This window comes from Aspergillus pseudonomiae (genome assembly GCF_009193645.1).
Source record: "Aspergillus pseudonomiae strain CBS 119388 unplaced genomic scaffold BDV37scaffold_14, whole genome shotgun sequence".
Lineage (NCBI taxonomy): Eukaryota > Fungi > Ascomycota > Eurotiomycetes > Eurotiales > Aspergillaceae > Aspergillus > Aspergillus pseudonomiae.
Genome location: NW_022476006.1, coordinates 423,088 through 439,027, shown reverse-complemented (window position 1 = coordinate 439,027; position 15,940 = coordinate 423,088). Strand labels below are relative to the sequence as shown.

Sequence of the window (15,940 nt, the reverse complement as noted above, 5' to 3'; positions counted from 1 at the left end):
CAAAAGCCCTGAGCAAGCCCTGATTCTCAAGCGAAAAAAAGAACGTCGACGGCGGAGACTCTCTTTACTCGACCGAAGCACATCGACAACCAACCCCATCGACCTTGTTGCCGCCGGGACTTTCACAATGAAGTGTTAGTTGATCGCTCTACCACCCCGATTTTTGATTCACTACGTTTGAATGCCAGCTGACAGGATGTCGCGATAGTCATGAAAGTGGGCCGTGTGGCCATCATCACCCGTGGCCGTTACGCCGGTAAGAAGGTACGACACGAAATGATTCCCTTTTTCCGTTTCTGCGCGAGGCGAACTGTGTGCTATGGCGTTTGTTTTGGCGGGAGCGAATGAATTTTTCTTGGAAGACGACGAGAATCTACGACACATTCAACGACATCCAGCGAGAAGTTAGATGGGCGGCAGATAGCGTGTTCGGGTTTTCGTGGATCAGACGTGTGAAGGGATGAAGCTGACAGGACCGCTGGTATAGGTCGTCATTGTCCAGCCTAACGACACTGGCTCCAAGGCGCACCCCTTCGCCTATGCCGTCGTTGCCGGTATCGAGCGTTACCCCCTGAAGGTCACCCGCCGCATGGGTAAGAAGACCGTCGAGAAGCGCAGCCGCATCAAGCCTTTCATCAAGGTTGTCAACTACAACCACTTGATGCCCACCCGTTACACCCTCGAGCTCGAGGGTCTCAAGGGCTCCGTCACCAACGACACCTTCAAGGAGGTTTCCCAGCGTGAGGACGCCAAGAAGACCGTCAAGAAGGCCCTTGAGGACCGCTACACCAGCGGCAAGAACCGTTGGTTCTTCACTCCTCTTCGTACGTTTTTTTCTATTTGTGTATATCCTACATGGGCGCACGCTGACCGAAGACAGGTTTCTAAACGGGGTTTTTTTGGGCGTTATGTCGTTTGAGCGCGCAAGGTCTTAGATGAGGCAAGAAAAAAAGGGCATCGAGCACATTCGGTTCATGACACAAGAGGACGGATACCATAGCTGGCGGACGCATGGGGAATGTATCGATGTACAAGTCCAGGACTTGGCCATTTTTCTTTTTTGATAATGAAGGAGGCCACAGAGATCTGGCGTCCTCGCAATGAAATGGAAATATGAACAAATTCAAAATCTTCCTTTGTCTGAGATGACTACGATGTGACTACAGATTCCCGGGACTATACCCCGTGACTTGGCCTTATCGCAGCGCTAAGTCTCAAGTCCTCTATCAATGTGATTTTGGTTCCTGCTCCGGATCCTTTCCCCCACCCCAAACCCCATGGAGAGATATATATTACTCTATCTTGTTTTCCCCTCCTAATGAAGCATCAAGTCAAACCCTCGGACGAGCACACGTGCTCGAGCAGAGGGACAAACTCGACGTCCACTTGGCGCATAAAGATCCCCGCATCTTCCGTATCTCCGCAATCAAGCAAACCGGACGGACAGCAGCAATCCGAGAAGCGGGGAACAGCAATAGACAACCGACATCCAGGGCCACCTCATCCCCGTAGCCGCTGTACTCCGGACGGAAGTGGAACGTCCTCGTAGATGGACTGGACCGGTCCATGCATGCAGCGACCAACCGTGGGCGGCTAGTCGTCCTACGAATGGCCGTGCGGCATGCGGTAGGAACCTTAGTATGTGTAAGTGGGAGCTCGTATTGAGCGATCGAACTATAGTAATCCATAGCGTTCTCCTTGCTCATTGCGAGCGGCGTCTACGTTCCCTTTTGCGGGTTGGGGTCCGGCCCAGTAGGAAGAGACGCGGATGTGCCTGTCTGTGCTCTTGCTTGTGTTTTTCTCCGCGGGTGGATCTACTGAGGAGGTGTTTTATGTTGAGTCTTTTTTTTTTCTGTTTTTGATTTCTCTATTGCGTTTTTCTTTGTGACGAGTCTAGAATATGCGTAGGAACACAATGAATGTTTGTCTTCCTTGCATACGGAATGTTGTTGGTGGGGTTGCGAGTCGAATGACAGGTCGCGGTCAGAAATATATAATGACATGCATAACACAGTCTATGCTACCATATGCATCCGAAAGCACATATTCACCTTTCACAAGCTATGGACAGCACCAGACCAGGGAGTATATATTACTATCATGTGCTTCGCGGCTACTGCTGAAATGAGTTACACATGATGAAATCCAGGGTCTTCCAGCCACAGGCACCTAGGTCCCCTTAGCTTATGAGCCTATCCCAGTGAGAGAGCTTGCTACAACTCCCCAATGCAACCTAGTCGTCCCGATCATATGGGAAATAAGATGAGAATTGCGGCAAAAGTACGATGCACGGGGTTGACGCTAGAAAATGCCATGCCGGTCGAGTGTCGGGGGGAGGGCTGTAAAGATGGATCAGCGTAAAATGGGAAACCGGTGCTTGACAGCGAGATGGGGCCAAGGAGAGCGATTGTTGGCTAGACAGACGGCGCTCAGACCAACGGGGGCGGATCCAACTCAAAAGGGGAAACGAAGAGAAGGAAAAGTCTTTGCGCTTGAATGAAAGGCAAGGCCAAGGCGTTGTCGGAGGAGGCGTCGCTTCATCAGTCTGGACGAGTCAGTACACTCATGCATGATTCATATATTTTTCTTCAGATTCTTGGGTCAGTCATGTTATAGTTATATTTTCTAATCTATTAGTTTATTATATTTTATTTATTCAGACGGTTCTGCATTTTGTTCATGATTTAAGAAAATCGCGAAATCAAAATAACCTTTTCTCTGAATAAGTTTAGAGGATCATCACGGAGGCGTGGATAATAATAAACGATCTTCTAGGACGAGGATGCGGTCCTGGAAGAAGTGCACGACGTACACACTTGCACTAACTTAGTGCCCAGAGACAGATAAAAAAGGATGACCCGCAATCACATGCCGTCAGCCCACTAACACTCGAGCATCTCATTTGCCTTTCCGGTTTCAACGTCCATCAAATCTTCTCGCGCGCCACGGACGATAACGCAATGTGCTGGAAAGGTCCAAAGATCATTCGATTTGCGCCTTCACCTTATCTCTCCCCTTCCAAGGAACCAGCCCGTTTTCCCATCCATCCTACCCTCAGGCAACCAGATTGACAACTTCCACGACTCAAGGCCCCGGTTGGCTTGCTTGCCCAGAATGACGATCGGGCCGACCCTGCGAGCAAATAAGAGGATGCTGGACTATCGCTGGACGATATTCTAGCCCGATGAGATGCCAATGATGAGTCGGACCTTAGCCGTAGTGTAACACTATTTTGATTCGATTTATTTTGGTTTTTTGATATTTTGAATTTTTTGCCCCTCCGCTTGCGTTCAGTCAAGTTGCGGATCCGCTATCACATGCTTTGGTGCTTTCTTATTACTTATTCTATTATCGTCGTCTCTGATGAGCAAAAATTCTATCTGATGTGATTGTTTAATACCTCGAAAAGCTAATAAATATCCTTCTGTCCTGGTCCTTTTCTCGAACTGATTGTACTTCTCCTGACGCTCCCTTTTTTCTTCTCCTCCCACCCCACCAAGCTTTCTTATAAAACTTTTTGCTCTTCTCCTACCAGTAGAGCTTGACCTCCCTTAGTCTCCGATCGTTCGTGGCTTACATACTCCTACCTCCTCAGGTATGCGATGCACTGCACCTCGCCGATCCTCATCCAGCTCCATCCCAAGTACTAACCCTCCTCCCCCGATAGTAACCGATGCCTCACGCAGAGCCAAAAAAGATGGGTGAAAACGTTGTCAACGGCGAGAAGGTCCACTCGCACTTCCTTGATGTAAGCCATGCCTCCATCGCGACCCTTCCTGGTCCATCACTCACCCTGGATATAGCACCTCACATCCTACCCCGTCGTCTCCGACTCCATCTCCGTCTTCAAGAGCAACAAGTACGGCGCCAAGTCCATAGAGTACGCCGACCAGAGCTATGACCGCATCGCGAAGCCCTTCCTGCCCTACCTCTCCAAACCCTACGGCTACATCGCCCCCTACCTGGCCCGCGCAGACTCTCTCGGCGACCAAGGACTGTCTCAGATCGACTCGCGATTCCCTTTCATCAAGGAGGACACCGAGAAGCTCCGGGGCACCATCTACGACAACGCCACCTATCCCGTACGACTCGTAGGCGATGCCAAGGCCCACGTATTCGACACCTACGGATCTGAGTACAAGAAGTGTGGCGGCGACGGTGTGGTGGCCAGCGGCAAGGCGCTGATCACAACCAGCTTGGTCCTGTCGCAGGAGTCGCTGGGCTTCCTCAGCTCCTTGCTGCAGGCCAAGAAGGAGCAAGTGAAGGACGTGGTCAACGACAAGATCGACAAGGCCAACAACTAGAGATGGGTGGTGTTTAATTTTCAATGGAGGATTCTTTGTCTAGCAGGCTTTCATGTTTAATTTCTGTTTCTAGAAGGGTGTCTTGATCTTTTTTCTGCGCAGCTATTTGTTGTACTCATTTCTCTTTCTAAAAAGCCGGAGTCCTGTCTCATGGCCACCGGTTCTTTGATACACTACTCGACCTCTATGATATCAATACCCAATTGAATCTCACCTCGAACCAAACAGTAACTACTCCACTAGCACAAACCAACCAATATTATATCCCTCAGTCAAAAACATAATAAACAAAACAAGAAAAAACAAAACAGCAACTGGGAAACCAGTGGTGCAACAGTTAAAAAGTTCCATCAACTGATCCTCGCAGATCACATGTGATCGAACATGTGACTGCCCAATGAAGCTCGATCACGGTCCATCCCAGAGAAGCTTAGCGCCATATCCACTCGCGTCGCGTCACTAAATTAACCAGTATCAAATCTGATAACTCGATAACGACCTAAATCTACTCGACGTGCATTCAACTCATTATTCCCCCACTCGAACCAAATACACTGAGAAAAGACTTCGAAACAAAACAATGCCCCTCATCCGCAAACGCCGTGCCGTAAGCCCTCCCCAATCTAGCCCCTTCCAAAGAAATAAACTAACAACCCAAAGGACCCCCCACCCGCAAATTCCTCCGAGCCAGACTCATCATCAGACTCAGACCAAGAACAAGACCCAGAACCAACCCCCCAACGCCGCCGCACCTTGAACCATACCCAAGCGTCACCCTCCGACAGCGACGACGATGCAACGCACCACCCAAGCAGCGCAGACGTGATGGTGAAGAAGATGGTGCGCCTGGCCCTGGCCAGCGAGTATGCGCGGCAGCCGATCCGCCGGACGGAGATTAGCGCGAAGGTGCTGGGCGAGCAGGGGGCGAGACAATTTAAGGTAGTGTTTGAAGCGGCGCAGAAGGTTTTGCGGGAGAAGTTTGGGATGCAGATGGTTGAGTTGCCGGTGCGGGAGAGGGTCACTATTCATGATCGGCGGGGTCAGTTCTTTCCCATTCTTTTTCCGGGTTTAGTTGTGGAGTGTGAATGAGTGCTAATAGACACGGGGAAATGCAGCGGCCCAGAAAGTCGAACGACCCTCCTCAACGAACAAATCCTGGATCGTGGGTAGTACATTACCGGCCGCGTACCGACGCCCTGAGATTCTGCCGCCGACCAAAGCCCCGTGGGAGAGTACCTATACTGGATTATATTCGTTTATTATCGCCGTGATCATGCTCAATGGGGGCTCATTACCGGAGCAGAAGCTGGATCGGTATTTGGCGCGGACGAATGCCGATACGTATACGCCGATTGATCGCACGGATCGGTTACTGGCGCGGATGTGTAGAGATGGGTATCTGGTTCGGATGCGGGAGATGGATGGCGGCGAGGAAGTAATTGAGTATATGGTGGGACCGAGGGGGAAGATGGAGGTTGGGGCTGCAGGCGTGGCGGGGTTGGTGAGGGAGGTTTATGGGGGTGGCAACGGTACGGCGGAGCAGAGGGAGGATTTCGAGGGGAGGTTGGCGAGGAGTTTGGGGATGAAGCTGCCTGAACCGCGCGAGGAGGAGGAGGAGCAGCAGGATGGGGATGCGGAGGAAGAAGGGCCACGGGAGAGACAGACACGGAGTCGGAGGAGAGCGGAGGACGAAGAAGATGAGGATGAGGACGAGGACGAGGATAGTGATTGAGATTTCTTAAATGGTGGTCATGTTGATGTTGTATTTATGGCTTTTCCTTTGATACCCAGCAATGGTACGGATATTGGATATGACACTTTCCAATGATTATTTATTTCATATCAATGTTCCGCCATCAAAGAGCTAGAAGTAATCTCTACCAGGGCCAAGTTCACAAAACAGATTTATACTTTAAATAAATACTCGAGCAAGATGTATGTCTAGAGCTGACACAACCCAGTGCTACTCTAATGATCAACCAAATAAGATACCATGGATGCTGACGGGGTCATGCCTCCAAATTGTTAAGGATATTAGAGTGAGCCAAACGGAGGGTTTGCCAACGGGTTTCAATTTCCACGTCAAAGAAATGGCAGTGTCTTTGCTAAATCACGGCCAATTGCAAATATTGATGGCCGGCTTGAAGGGCACATAAGACAACAAATCCGGTTCGGCGATGATGGTGAGGAAATATGCCACTTCACGATTCGAGCTCTCGAGCTTCTTGGCCATCTCAGCCCTGGAGGCTGTCAAGCACCCCACCGACAGCCACCAGAGTCACCAAACTAAGGAGTACTTAATTATACTTCGAATCCATACACAAGACGAACAGGCGAGTTTCGCATATCGAAAATCTTCCCGCATTGGGTTAGGAGCGCCGGTTGTTTCAGAGTGGGACAAGTAATCTTACCATCGAGCCCTACCTAACTGTCGTCCATCTACCGACGGTGGGTCTGGCATACTTACTGTCTGTTAAGCACCTGCAAGCTTTCCCACCAATCTTTCACTCACACCATGGTTGGCCAGCAGCAGTTGGTTCCCGGACATACTCCGTGCATTAATTAAAAGCCCAATATAACAATAGGGGCTGTGGGATCAACGGGTGGTTTGCAGTGAACACTGCCGTTTAAACCAGACGACTAACGGGACTTAGCTCAATCAACATGAAACCGAAGCCTTCGTCTTCCTCCATGGCTTAACCATAGCCGACGCCTTAAAAAGCAAATCACACCCTGTCACTTCGTTTCTGCAGTCCATTGCAGAAGATCTGGAATCTTTCGCCTGGACCATACATTCATTCGTTCATTCGCTCATTATCTGGCGGGATCGGATATTTTAATACTTTCACTTCTGCATACATAGTTCTCATACCGTTTTACCACTATGAAATTCTCTTCTTCCCTGGCTTTGACAGCCTTCCTAACCGGCACTGCCCTCGCCGGACCGCAAGGCCTCCGAGCCCGGCGCTTCCAGGGCCCAGGCTGGCTTGGGGAAATCGACATCGACAGTCTTCCCGGCGCGCAAGACGAAGCGCCCAGCGCGCAAATCACGGCGGCACCGCAGGCCAAATCCAAGGCCATCGCCCACAGCCAGGCGCAGTCCGAAGACAGCTACCTGATCAACGAGAACTGGGCGGGCGCGGTGCAGGAAAAGGCCCCGGCGGCCAGCGCGACGTACAGCTACGTGGCCGCGACGTTCACGCTGCCGTCCGTGACGCCCACGGCGGCGCCATCATCCGAAACGCAAGCGGCGTCCTTCTGGGTGGGCATCGACGGGGCGACATCCGGCGACGCGATCTGGCAAGCGGGCGTGGACATCTACGTGCAAAACGGGCAGCCGTCCTTCGCCGGCTGGTACGAGTGGTATCCGGCCAACTCGGTGGATATCGACCTCGAGTTCCATTTCGGGGACGTGGTCTTCGCCAGTGTCGAGTCGACGTCGAGCAGTCAGGGCGTGGCGGTGATCGAGAACTTGACGACGGGGAAGAATGTCACGGTTACTGCTTCTGCTCCGGCGGCGACTGCGACTTTGACGGGTCAGAATGCGGAGTGGATTCTGGAGGATTTGGCGGTTGATGGTGATGGATTGACGTTTGTGGATTTCGGGGAGGCTACTTTTACGGGATGTGTTGCGAGGGCCGGTGGGAAGGAGTATGGGCTGGATGGATCGGCTCTGTATGCGGTTCAGGATGGCTCCAGCAATACTGTTCAGGCGGTTCCGACTGTTGTTAGTGATTCGGAGTTGAAGGTTACGTATCAGTGATTGCGTGGAGGCGGTGCAGTTCTGTGTTGAGATATCTAACGGCTTGTCTGATTCAATGATTGTATTAATATGTCAGATTGATTCCAGATTAAGTTTCTCTGATTTCCAAAGCCTCCAATCATAATCACCGAACATACCCGGTAGTGGCTAGGTAGGTAGTAGTTACTGTGACCTGCCATTTCCAAGTTATCAAAAGAGTAGAGTACCAGCCCTAAGTCGAATCTTCCCTAGATACACAGGGTGATACCACCCTATAAAACCCAAACCATTTCCCCCATTGCACCACTGCGAATTCGGGGTATAACTAACTAAATCCTTGTATATAACGCTTCGAAATAAGAGTAAGCACTAGTATATCGCAAGGCAGCCGCTTAACCGGAGGTAGTATAGTCCTTCTCAACGGAGTGTTGCCCTGGCCACTCTGACTTCGTCGCTCTATATCTTGACAAGTCTCCAAGGCACTGCCGGGTTAGTTGATGCTAATTTCAGGTTCGCAAGGATCAACGCTGCGCGATGGCTCAGTCGAAGGCCTAGTTGCCGAGTCGATGTTTAAAATTCCCTCGTCGCATCGGGACATTATTCATGTCTGTAGTGTAGCTGTTGATTTCCCCGAAGCAATCTGATTCGTATTAAACGTAGTATCATCTTCGGTCCGACCGTAGCGATGTAGGCTATCTTGTATATTAGACACCTTCCATAATTAAACCTACCTGCGACTCAGCCTTGTTGAAGTTTGAAGGGGTATTGTTAACGGTGGGTATGCCAAGGTCGGATGCTCTGGATTTGAAACTTCTGTGTAAGTTGACTGTAGGTGGCTTCTTGAATAGCGGCGATGATTGGGTACTCAGATTGCAGGTATGGGGAAAAGTCAATAGGGAGTGATAGGAGTATTAGTAGTGGGAATTACGGGGGCGAGATGGGGCGAGATGGTCAAAAATGGACAAAAATGGTCAAGAGGTGGACAAAAGGTGGACAAAAGGTGGACAAGAGGTGGTCAAAAGGTGGACAAGAGGTGGACAAGAGGTGGCCAAAAGGTGGTCAAAAGGTGGTCAAAAGGTGGTCAAAAGGTGGTCAAAAGTGAGATAGAGACTTTATTGATTGGCTAATGATGCGGTAGTAAAACTAAGATACGATGGATTTAACCGGATTTGGTTAGCTATACAAATGAGGGAGAATTGATGATATTGATATTGATCTTGGAGGACGGGCAAGGATAGCAAAATTCGAGAATGGATAGTGATCGGCGAAGATCCTGTGCTATCAATGACCCTAAAGTGTAGCGTATAAGGAGGACGAAGAGTTTGCAACACCCATATTATTCTGAATCCGTTCATCATACTTGTTACTCGCTGTATTTGCCTAATTTTTCTACCAAACCCTTCCTTTGGGCAGTATCCCGATTTCTCTTTACTGTTGGAATGGAGATTGCACCGGATTTCACTGTCTGCGAACGATTGCAAAACCTGAAATGCACCCGGTGTCGAATTGATACGAAGAAAGTACGGTAATTCGTGCAAGAACTACTATATCACTTTCCATACATCTGGTTGTCGGCAGACACTGACGACAGCTACATTAGGAGTGTGCCAAGTACCATAACATTTGTACCGCTAGTAAGACTGCTGAAAAACGGAAGCGATTGCATCAGGACACTCCTCCAAGACAGTTACCACCGGACAGGCAAGGACAAGACCAACCAGGGCTTCAACTGGCGGTGCATGAGATTCAACAGTCCAAGGGAGCGACACCGGGGAAGGCGACTATTGCAGTCTCTTCAAACCCAAAATGTGCACGATACTTTGCTACGCTGAGGGAAGCTCATTGGAAGTATTTCGGCCTTTCTTCATTGTGCCGGCCCACGCTCGACCTCACCGGTTTGTTTATAGAGCTGGAGACTGCCAAAGCCAACACTGTCTACTGCACTTTGCAATCTCGTATTGCTATGGTTGAGCTTGGCCAACAGTATATGACTTCACTTGAAGATGGAGTCTCAAGGGGGTGGAGCGAGGAGGCTGTCAGAGCGTATATTTCTCGGAAGGTCATGCTCGATCTTGGAATGTTAGATGAAGGAACAGATATTCGAACCATGGAGGGTGAAACGCTCAAATTTATTGAGGAATTTGACAGAAGTATTGCCTGCGCATTGAGATGGCAAAAGCTTTATAACGAAATTGGTGTCCCCGAGGTCTTCCTCATTGGGGGAGAACCTGCTGTCAGCGACGACAGAGAGGAAGTTCCGCACCCTGATTTCCACTGTGACAGTGACGAAGAATGTCACTCTCTGCTTAATCGACTTCCGTTGACCACTCTGGCGCTGAAGGAGACTTGCTTGAAGCTCAGTGGAGTGGTGGACATGATTCAGCGTTTACGAGGGCTGGATCAATTGGCGGTGCAGAGGATATTTCTGGCTGAAGAGCTCGAGCGACGCGTCACAAACGTCCTGGGAGACACTGCAAAGCCATATAAGAACCCTGAAGGCGATTTCGACTGTTCCAATGATGACGATGACGAGAGCATGCCTGACATAGAGGCATGCTAAGACTCAAACACGGCAATACTGACTTGCCTTGAAGCATCGGCTTGTCTCGAATGTGGTGAATTCTTGTGGGAGCCTCCTTTGTAGATTTCTACAGTTATCCTGGTCCCCTAGTAGGGGCGAGTCGCTTCCAGAGACTCTTTTGGCAGAATGGCTGTTCGGCTTAGTGGTGGAAAAAAGACTGAGGTTGAAGAATTGCATGTATCTAGTTTAGCCAAGGAATTGTCTTTCTCACTTAATCCGTTATTTTACCCTTGTTTATTCTTCCTCGAGCTAATGGGGCTGAGGTACGGTGATGGGAGATCGCGAAGAGCTCTTTGAATAGGAGACCTAAGCCTCTGAGAACCGAGCATCATATTTGATTCAGTTTGAAGGCCTCTATCTTCTCTGAAAGAGAACGTCTTTGGAGGGAAAGAAGAATAAGTATGGTCTTTCTTCTATGGGTCTGTAAGTAATCCTTAATTACACCGATCTTGGGTACTGGCCCTAATCTTGCTTCTTTGTTGTCTCCTTTGTTACTTGGGCCAAGACATGGGCAGGAAATAACACAACCTTCCCCTTCACATATGTCCATATAAGAGCTATCCCACTAAACAAAGATTAACTCTTGCATATTCATCATTGTATCGTCTGCTCCAAAGTCTCAGTTTAAACCAGAGTTTGTTTCAGCGACATGGACAACAGCAAGCTTCATGCCGAGAGGCTGCTTTACAGTCTCAGAGAAACCCTAGTTTGGCTTGCGAGGGCAGGATTCAGGGCTGCAGTTAGGGGAACAGTGAAGAAGTAAGCTAATCTTAAACTTCCCTCACGGCTGTGTTTATTAGATTGACTGTGCATATAGCATATCCCTGGAGAGTCACCCTTCCGAAGGCCCTCTGGCGACAACTTGATGCAGAAGTGGTCTATATCTCATATGCATAAGTTATTCGAAAACCTTGCTGGACTGATCACCGACATAGAAGAACGGCCTAAGGAATAGACTCTACGAGAAATCTTGCTCAAGGCCGGGCGCAGCTCACAGAGCGGTAATTGAAGCTTTGGCTAGGCGGCTTTGCCTGCATTCTCGACAGGTCAGATGATCAGCTCACAGGTTGAGAATGGCTCAAGATGGAACCTGAGAACCGACTCTGATTCCAAGGCAAGGAAATTGTGGATGTCAGATAACTTATGATGTCACCGTTTGGGTTGGCAGCCCTGAGGACGGTATTAAAAGATGCTGATATTAACTTAGCAAGGATTACCCACGCCAAAGGCGTTGGGTATCAGAGCAAATCCTCAGGCGAATGGATTTGACACGGCACCTCCAATGAAAAACGTTCGGTCATTACCGCTTACCGGCGCATAGGAACGGCCGTTATAGGGCAATGCAATCAGGTGATAGATGAAAACGATGGCTAGGACGTAGGGCAGTATCCAATATCTAAGATATCCGGATAGCCCAACTTTGAGTTTCCATCAGGTTTCAAGCAATAGTTGGGCAGTCTTGATCCAGCACCTTATTGCGACCATGATAATTGATTTGCCTCCACTATGCTCGCCTTATGTTGCCCACCGTCCACGTAGCGTGGCGCAGCCGCAGCCCTCACAAGGCGATTATGCGAACCTGTATTCAGGATACCCCCATAATGCCCGCATCTTCGCTGTATGTCTCAGTTGAAGTACAGCCTATGTTGACCTCAGTATCCTATATCATTTTGTTATGATGGTTTCCTGGAAAGAGAAAAGAAACAAGAGCGCCGTGAGAAGATTTAGAGGAACGATTCGACCTCAGCGAATCATACCACCAAGTAGAGGTGAGCGAGGTGTGATGGATAAACGAACGCCGAGGTAACACGAATTGTAGATCACGACCTCTTAGATGCGGCTGCACATTCATCTGTCGTTTCCGTGTTTCCCGCTTGCTGTCAGTCGACAACACGGATTAGCCCGAGCATGCTGTGGTACCGGTCATGGCTAAATCGACGGGCCTCGCAGCTGCCATTGGATCTTGCAACGGCTTTGCCAGCTTTGGCGGAGGTGAATGGGCTGATCGAAGGATCCAGTCTACTTAGAGCGTATCTTGGAATTGCGCGAATCGTGAAAGAAGGTAAAGCCTCCAGGGTTGATGATATCGTGGCGCAACTACAGTTGTCCCATGTATTCCGTGTGGTACCTGTGGAGCAGACATGCTTTCAGCGCGTGCTTGTTTTCACTATTTTAGGATGGCAGACAATGTTATGGGAGTCAACGTGGGACGTGGCCAATCCTGCGCAGATGGCAGTTGCACAATTAATGGTTGGCTACGAGAGTCGGACTTTCATGGCGTATACTCAGGATCATCGATGCGCTCGGCTCCCAATGCATGAGTTCCTTCTTGGCTTCGGGTACTTACTCCCAACAAAAAGCACAGATTGTCAGAGTCCTGAGAGCTTTGTGACAGTTCATGCCAAGCAGTTCAATATGTCCCTTCTTGCAACCATTGGCGGGATTAAAATTAGGTGGATAGACACACTGGGCGCCCATCTGGAGTTTGATAACCGCACCAAAACCTTGTTCCTCTTTCGGTTTCCTTCGTTTTGCGCAGCAAACCTCGAGAAAGACTCATCGGGCGAGAAATGGGTGCAAGGAGTCATACATGGGTATGTGTTTACTGTTCTCGCGCACACCGATTCCAGTGTCCAATGGCTTACGGCGTATGTTTGTGAAGCTGTACCGCCCCAGCTGGCGATCCTACCAACTGGGCCACCGCTGAAGATGTGACAAGCTTCCTATATGAAGTTCTCCTATCATATCGCCTGCTTTTCGGACTCTCAGCGAAGGGACGACAATTCTACCGATCCCTACGTCCATTCAGTGACCTTCCGCCTGACCAACATGATCCTCTTCTTGGGGAACTATGTGGCTCCCGCACTCTGACAACAATATCCATTGACCACCACGAAGACGTGTTTAGTCTTGTATCTGACTTCCCAATCCTCCACAGCCGATTTGTAGCCCTCCAAACGCATCTGGCATGCCAGAAGGCACGGGGCCTGATACAGTTATGGCGGGACAAACGAAGTACGGAAGCATGGTATACATTCTGGGCTGTTGTACTCATTGGAGGGGTCGGACTGTTCCTCTCATTCGCTCAGACCGTTCTTCAGATCATGCAGGTACTGTATAGTGTGCCTTAGAATCAGGAGATGGGCCAACGGCGAAGGTTTTTATAACCGGGGAGGTGGAATATGTGGTTATTTGTTTCCGAGTTCAAGAACAGACCTCTAGCACTGTATTTATGGATCATTGTTCCAGCGGAATGTCACTGTGTCATATAGAACCTGATGTACAACTAAAACGTGTTGCAGCCATTATCGTTGCATGCACATCCCAGAGAGGTTTTGAGATTCGGCGTAGTCACCCTGCTTGTACTAGGGTATTTGTAATGCGTGTTTGTGAACAGCTTGTATAATCATTTATGGCGCACCCTCGCAATAAAGCCAGCGATACCTGTTCAAGTAGTAGTCAGCTTGGTAAATAGGGAAGCGTCCTCCCATGCACTCCACTTCCACCATAGCCCAGAAACACCACCATCTGTATGCGTAAACTTGAATATCCCAGTGCGGTAGTCAAATACCTCCAACATACAGTCGCGGAGCCAAGAATCTCGGTCCGAGGGAAGGAAGCTGAATTCGTGCTCTTTATGGAACCTTAAAAGGTACTTTTTATCGTCTCGGTGATTGAAAGAGACAGTAAGACCTGAACTGGGGTCGTTGAGACAAATATTGAGAGTGGTCAGGAGATGGACATTGCGATAACGGCCTTCGTATGCTTCAAGACTGCAGCAACCAGCGCTGCTATCTTCTTCCCCTCTTTGTGAATCTTCCCTTAATGGGCGCAGGATATAATCATCAAACCAACGCCGACTAAGCATGGCTTCCTTTTCAGCCAAACCTACTATATCCACCCGAGGTTGCAGGTCGAATAGCTCCTGCGTCAGGATCCGTGCGCACCAGTCAGCAGGATCACCATCGGTAGCTCCACTGGCAAGCACGATGACTGCACTAGATGTCTCAGGAAACGTGTATATGGCGGAATTGTAGCCAGGAGCTTTACCATTGTGCAGTATGACTCTGAGCGGTGGCGAATCCTTCCCTAGTATATAGCCAAGATGGTCGCCCGAGCGGCGCGTTTCTTTGTTGAAGCTAATCATACCAAGGTTTGCGGATGGGAGAGTGAGGCTCAACCAGCCCAGGCAGTAATAGGTCGGATGGCCTAGAGCGTCATCGAAAGGGTGTGGGTAGTGGCCATGGCGGATGGTTGCTACTTGGCGCAGTGGGTTATGTGGAAAAAAAGGCTGGTCAGACTTCTCGTTAGCATGGAGCCGCTCCCACGATTCACGGTCCAATATCGCTTTAGCCCAGATCAGTAGGTCTTGGACGCAGCTGGTAACCCCCTGACTTGCAAGAATGTGGGTTGTCTCTTGGAGATGTTCGGGGAATGGCAGTTTCGCGAAGGAACCATCGGATAGGCGAGCATATGGTAAGGCTATGTTTGAGTCTGAGGAAAATCTGGTTATGGAGACGAAGGTCCGGAACATGCGTAAAGGATGTAGGATGCGTTGCTCCAGAAATTCTGGGTAGGGCGTTCTGTCTGAGACACTCTCAAGCACTTGACTCGCCAGTGCTGAGACATGATTGTTGTAGAGCCACCACCGGCGAAACCTTGACCCATGGCTGTTGGATGTCGGCAATGCATTCAGCAACTGAATTAGCTTAGACGAGTCGCTGATTATTGACCCAAGTGGCCCAATATGGAGCAGGTCATGCTGTGCTAGGCCGGTAGCATGGCTCAGCAGATCAATGACGTTGGCATAGTGTCCCAAATCTCGATCATTAACGGGATTGAACTGCGGTAGATACGTGCGGATAGGTACATGCCAATCAAGCTTGCCTTCATCGACCAGGATTCCCACAGCAGCTGCTAGAAAGCCCTTCGATACAGACGCAAGTGGATAAATAGTTTGTGAATCCGCCGGCAGACGCTGCGCTTGGTCTCTCAGTCCCACGCTTTTCGTATAGATAATATCACCGTAATGTAGAACTCCATATGATATAGACGAGGCCCCGCAAATTTCACCAACGCGTTCAATCTGTGTGTGAGCCCCTTCTAGTCGTTCAAGTACCTGATGCAATTCCATCCCGTTTTTGGCTTGCTTCTGAATTGACAAGCTCCGATCATCAATGTCAGACATTTGATGGTTGTAAACTCTGGTATAGGGCCGTTAACTGTAGAAAGATCTGTAAATGCTATGGGCATAATCGTCGCCATTGTTCTAGACGAGGTAAGTAGAGTGGCACATCCACCGTGAAGATCAGC

The 15,940-nt window shown here is 49.6% G+C and overlaps 6 protein-coding genes across 6 annotated transcripts; 5 read left to right on the top strand and 1 right to left on the bottom strand.

Annotated features, from left to right (window-relative positions):
* The first annotated feature begins 10 nt into the window (after positions 1–10).
* BDV37DRAFT_242217 (60S ribosomal protein eL27) lies at positions 11–1,270 on the top strand. The gene is made up of 4 exons (XM_032081287.1): positions 11–134; positions 209–264; positions 488–824; positions 881–1,270. The coding sequence occupies exons 1-4, from the start codon at positions 128–130 to the stop codon at positions 886–888; spliced, it is 408 nt and encodes a 135-aa protein (XP_031944261.1). The 5' UTR covers positions 11–127; the 3' UTR covers positions 889–1,270.
* Positions 1,271–3,455: 2,185 nt separating this feature from the next.
* Positions 3,456–4,577, top strand: BDV37DRAFT_242213 (putative pathogenesis associated protein Cap20). Its single transcript, XM_032081286.1, has 2 exons — positions 3,456–3,748; positions 3,804–4,577. Exons 1-2 carry the CDS (start codon positions 3,674–3,676, stop codon positions 4,302–4,304), a joined length of 576 nt encoding a protein of 191 aa, XP_031944260.1. The 5' UTR covers positions 3,456–3,673; the 3' UTR covers positions 4,305–4,577.
* A 307-nt stretch (positions 4,578–4,884) lies between these two features.
* On the top strand, positions 4,885–6,036 carry BDV37DRAFT_280546 (MAGE domain-containing protein; the record flags this gene model as incomplete). The annotated part of the gene is made up of 3 exons (XM_032086600.1): positions 4,885–4,911; positions 4,965–5,343; positions 5,420–6,036. 3 exons carry the CDS (start codon positions 4,885–4,887, stop codon positions 6,034–6,036), a joined length of 1,023 nt encoding a protein of 340 aa, XP_031944259.1.
* A 1,152-nt stretch (positions 6,037–7,188) lies between these two features.
* On the top strand, positions 7,189–10,634 carry BDV37DRAFT_291625 (A4/G1 family peptidase; the record flags this gene model as incomplete). Its single annotated transcript, XM_032088993.1, has 2 exons — positions 7,189–7,932; positions 9,704–10,634. 2 exons carry the CDS (start codon positions 7,189–7,191, stop codon positions 10,604–10,606), a joined length of 1,647 nt encoding a protein of 548 aa, XP_031944258.1. The 3' UTR covers positions 10,607–10,634.
* A 1,787-nt stretch (positions 10,635–12,421) lies between these two features.
* BDV37DRAFT_47062 (uncharacterized protein) lies at positions 12,422–13,825 on the top strand. The gene is made up of 2 exons (XM_032090719.1): positions 12,422–13,221; positions 13,290–13,825. The coding sequence occupies exons 1-2, from the start codon at positions 12,536–12,538 to the stop codon at positions 13,756–13,758; spliced, it is 1,155 nt and encodes a 384-aa protein (XP_031944257.1). The 5' UTR covers positions 12,422–12,535; the 3' UTR covers positions 13,759–13,825.
* A 216-nt stretch (positions 13,826–14,041) lies between these two features.
* On the bottom strand, positions 14,042–15,761 carry BDV37DRAFT_291623 (serine hydrolase domain-containing protein; the record flags this gene model as incomplete). Its single annotated transcript, XM_032088992.1, has 1 exon — positions 14,042–15,761. One exon carries the CDS (start codon positions 15,759–15,761, stop codon positions 14,076–14,078), a length of 1,686 nt encoding a protein of 561 aa, XP_031944256.1. The 3' UTR covers positions 14,042–14,075.
* Positions 15,762–15,940: the final 179 nt, after the last annotated feature.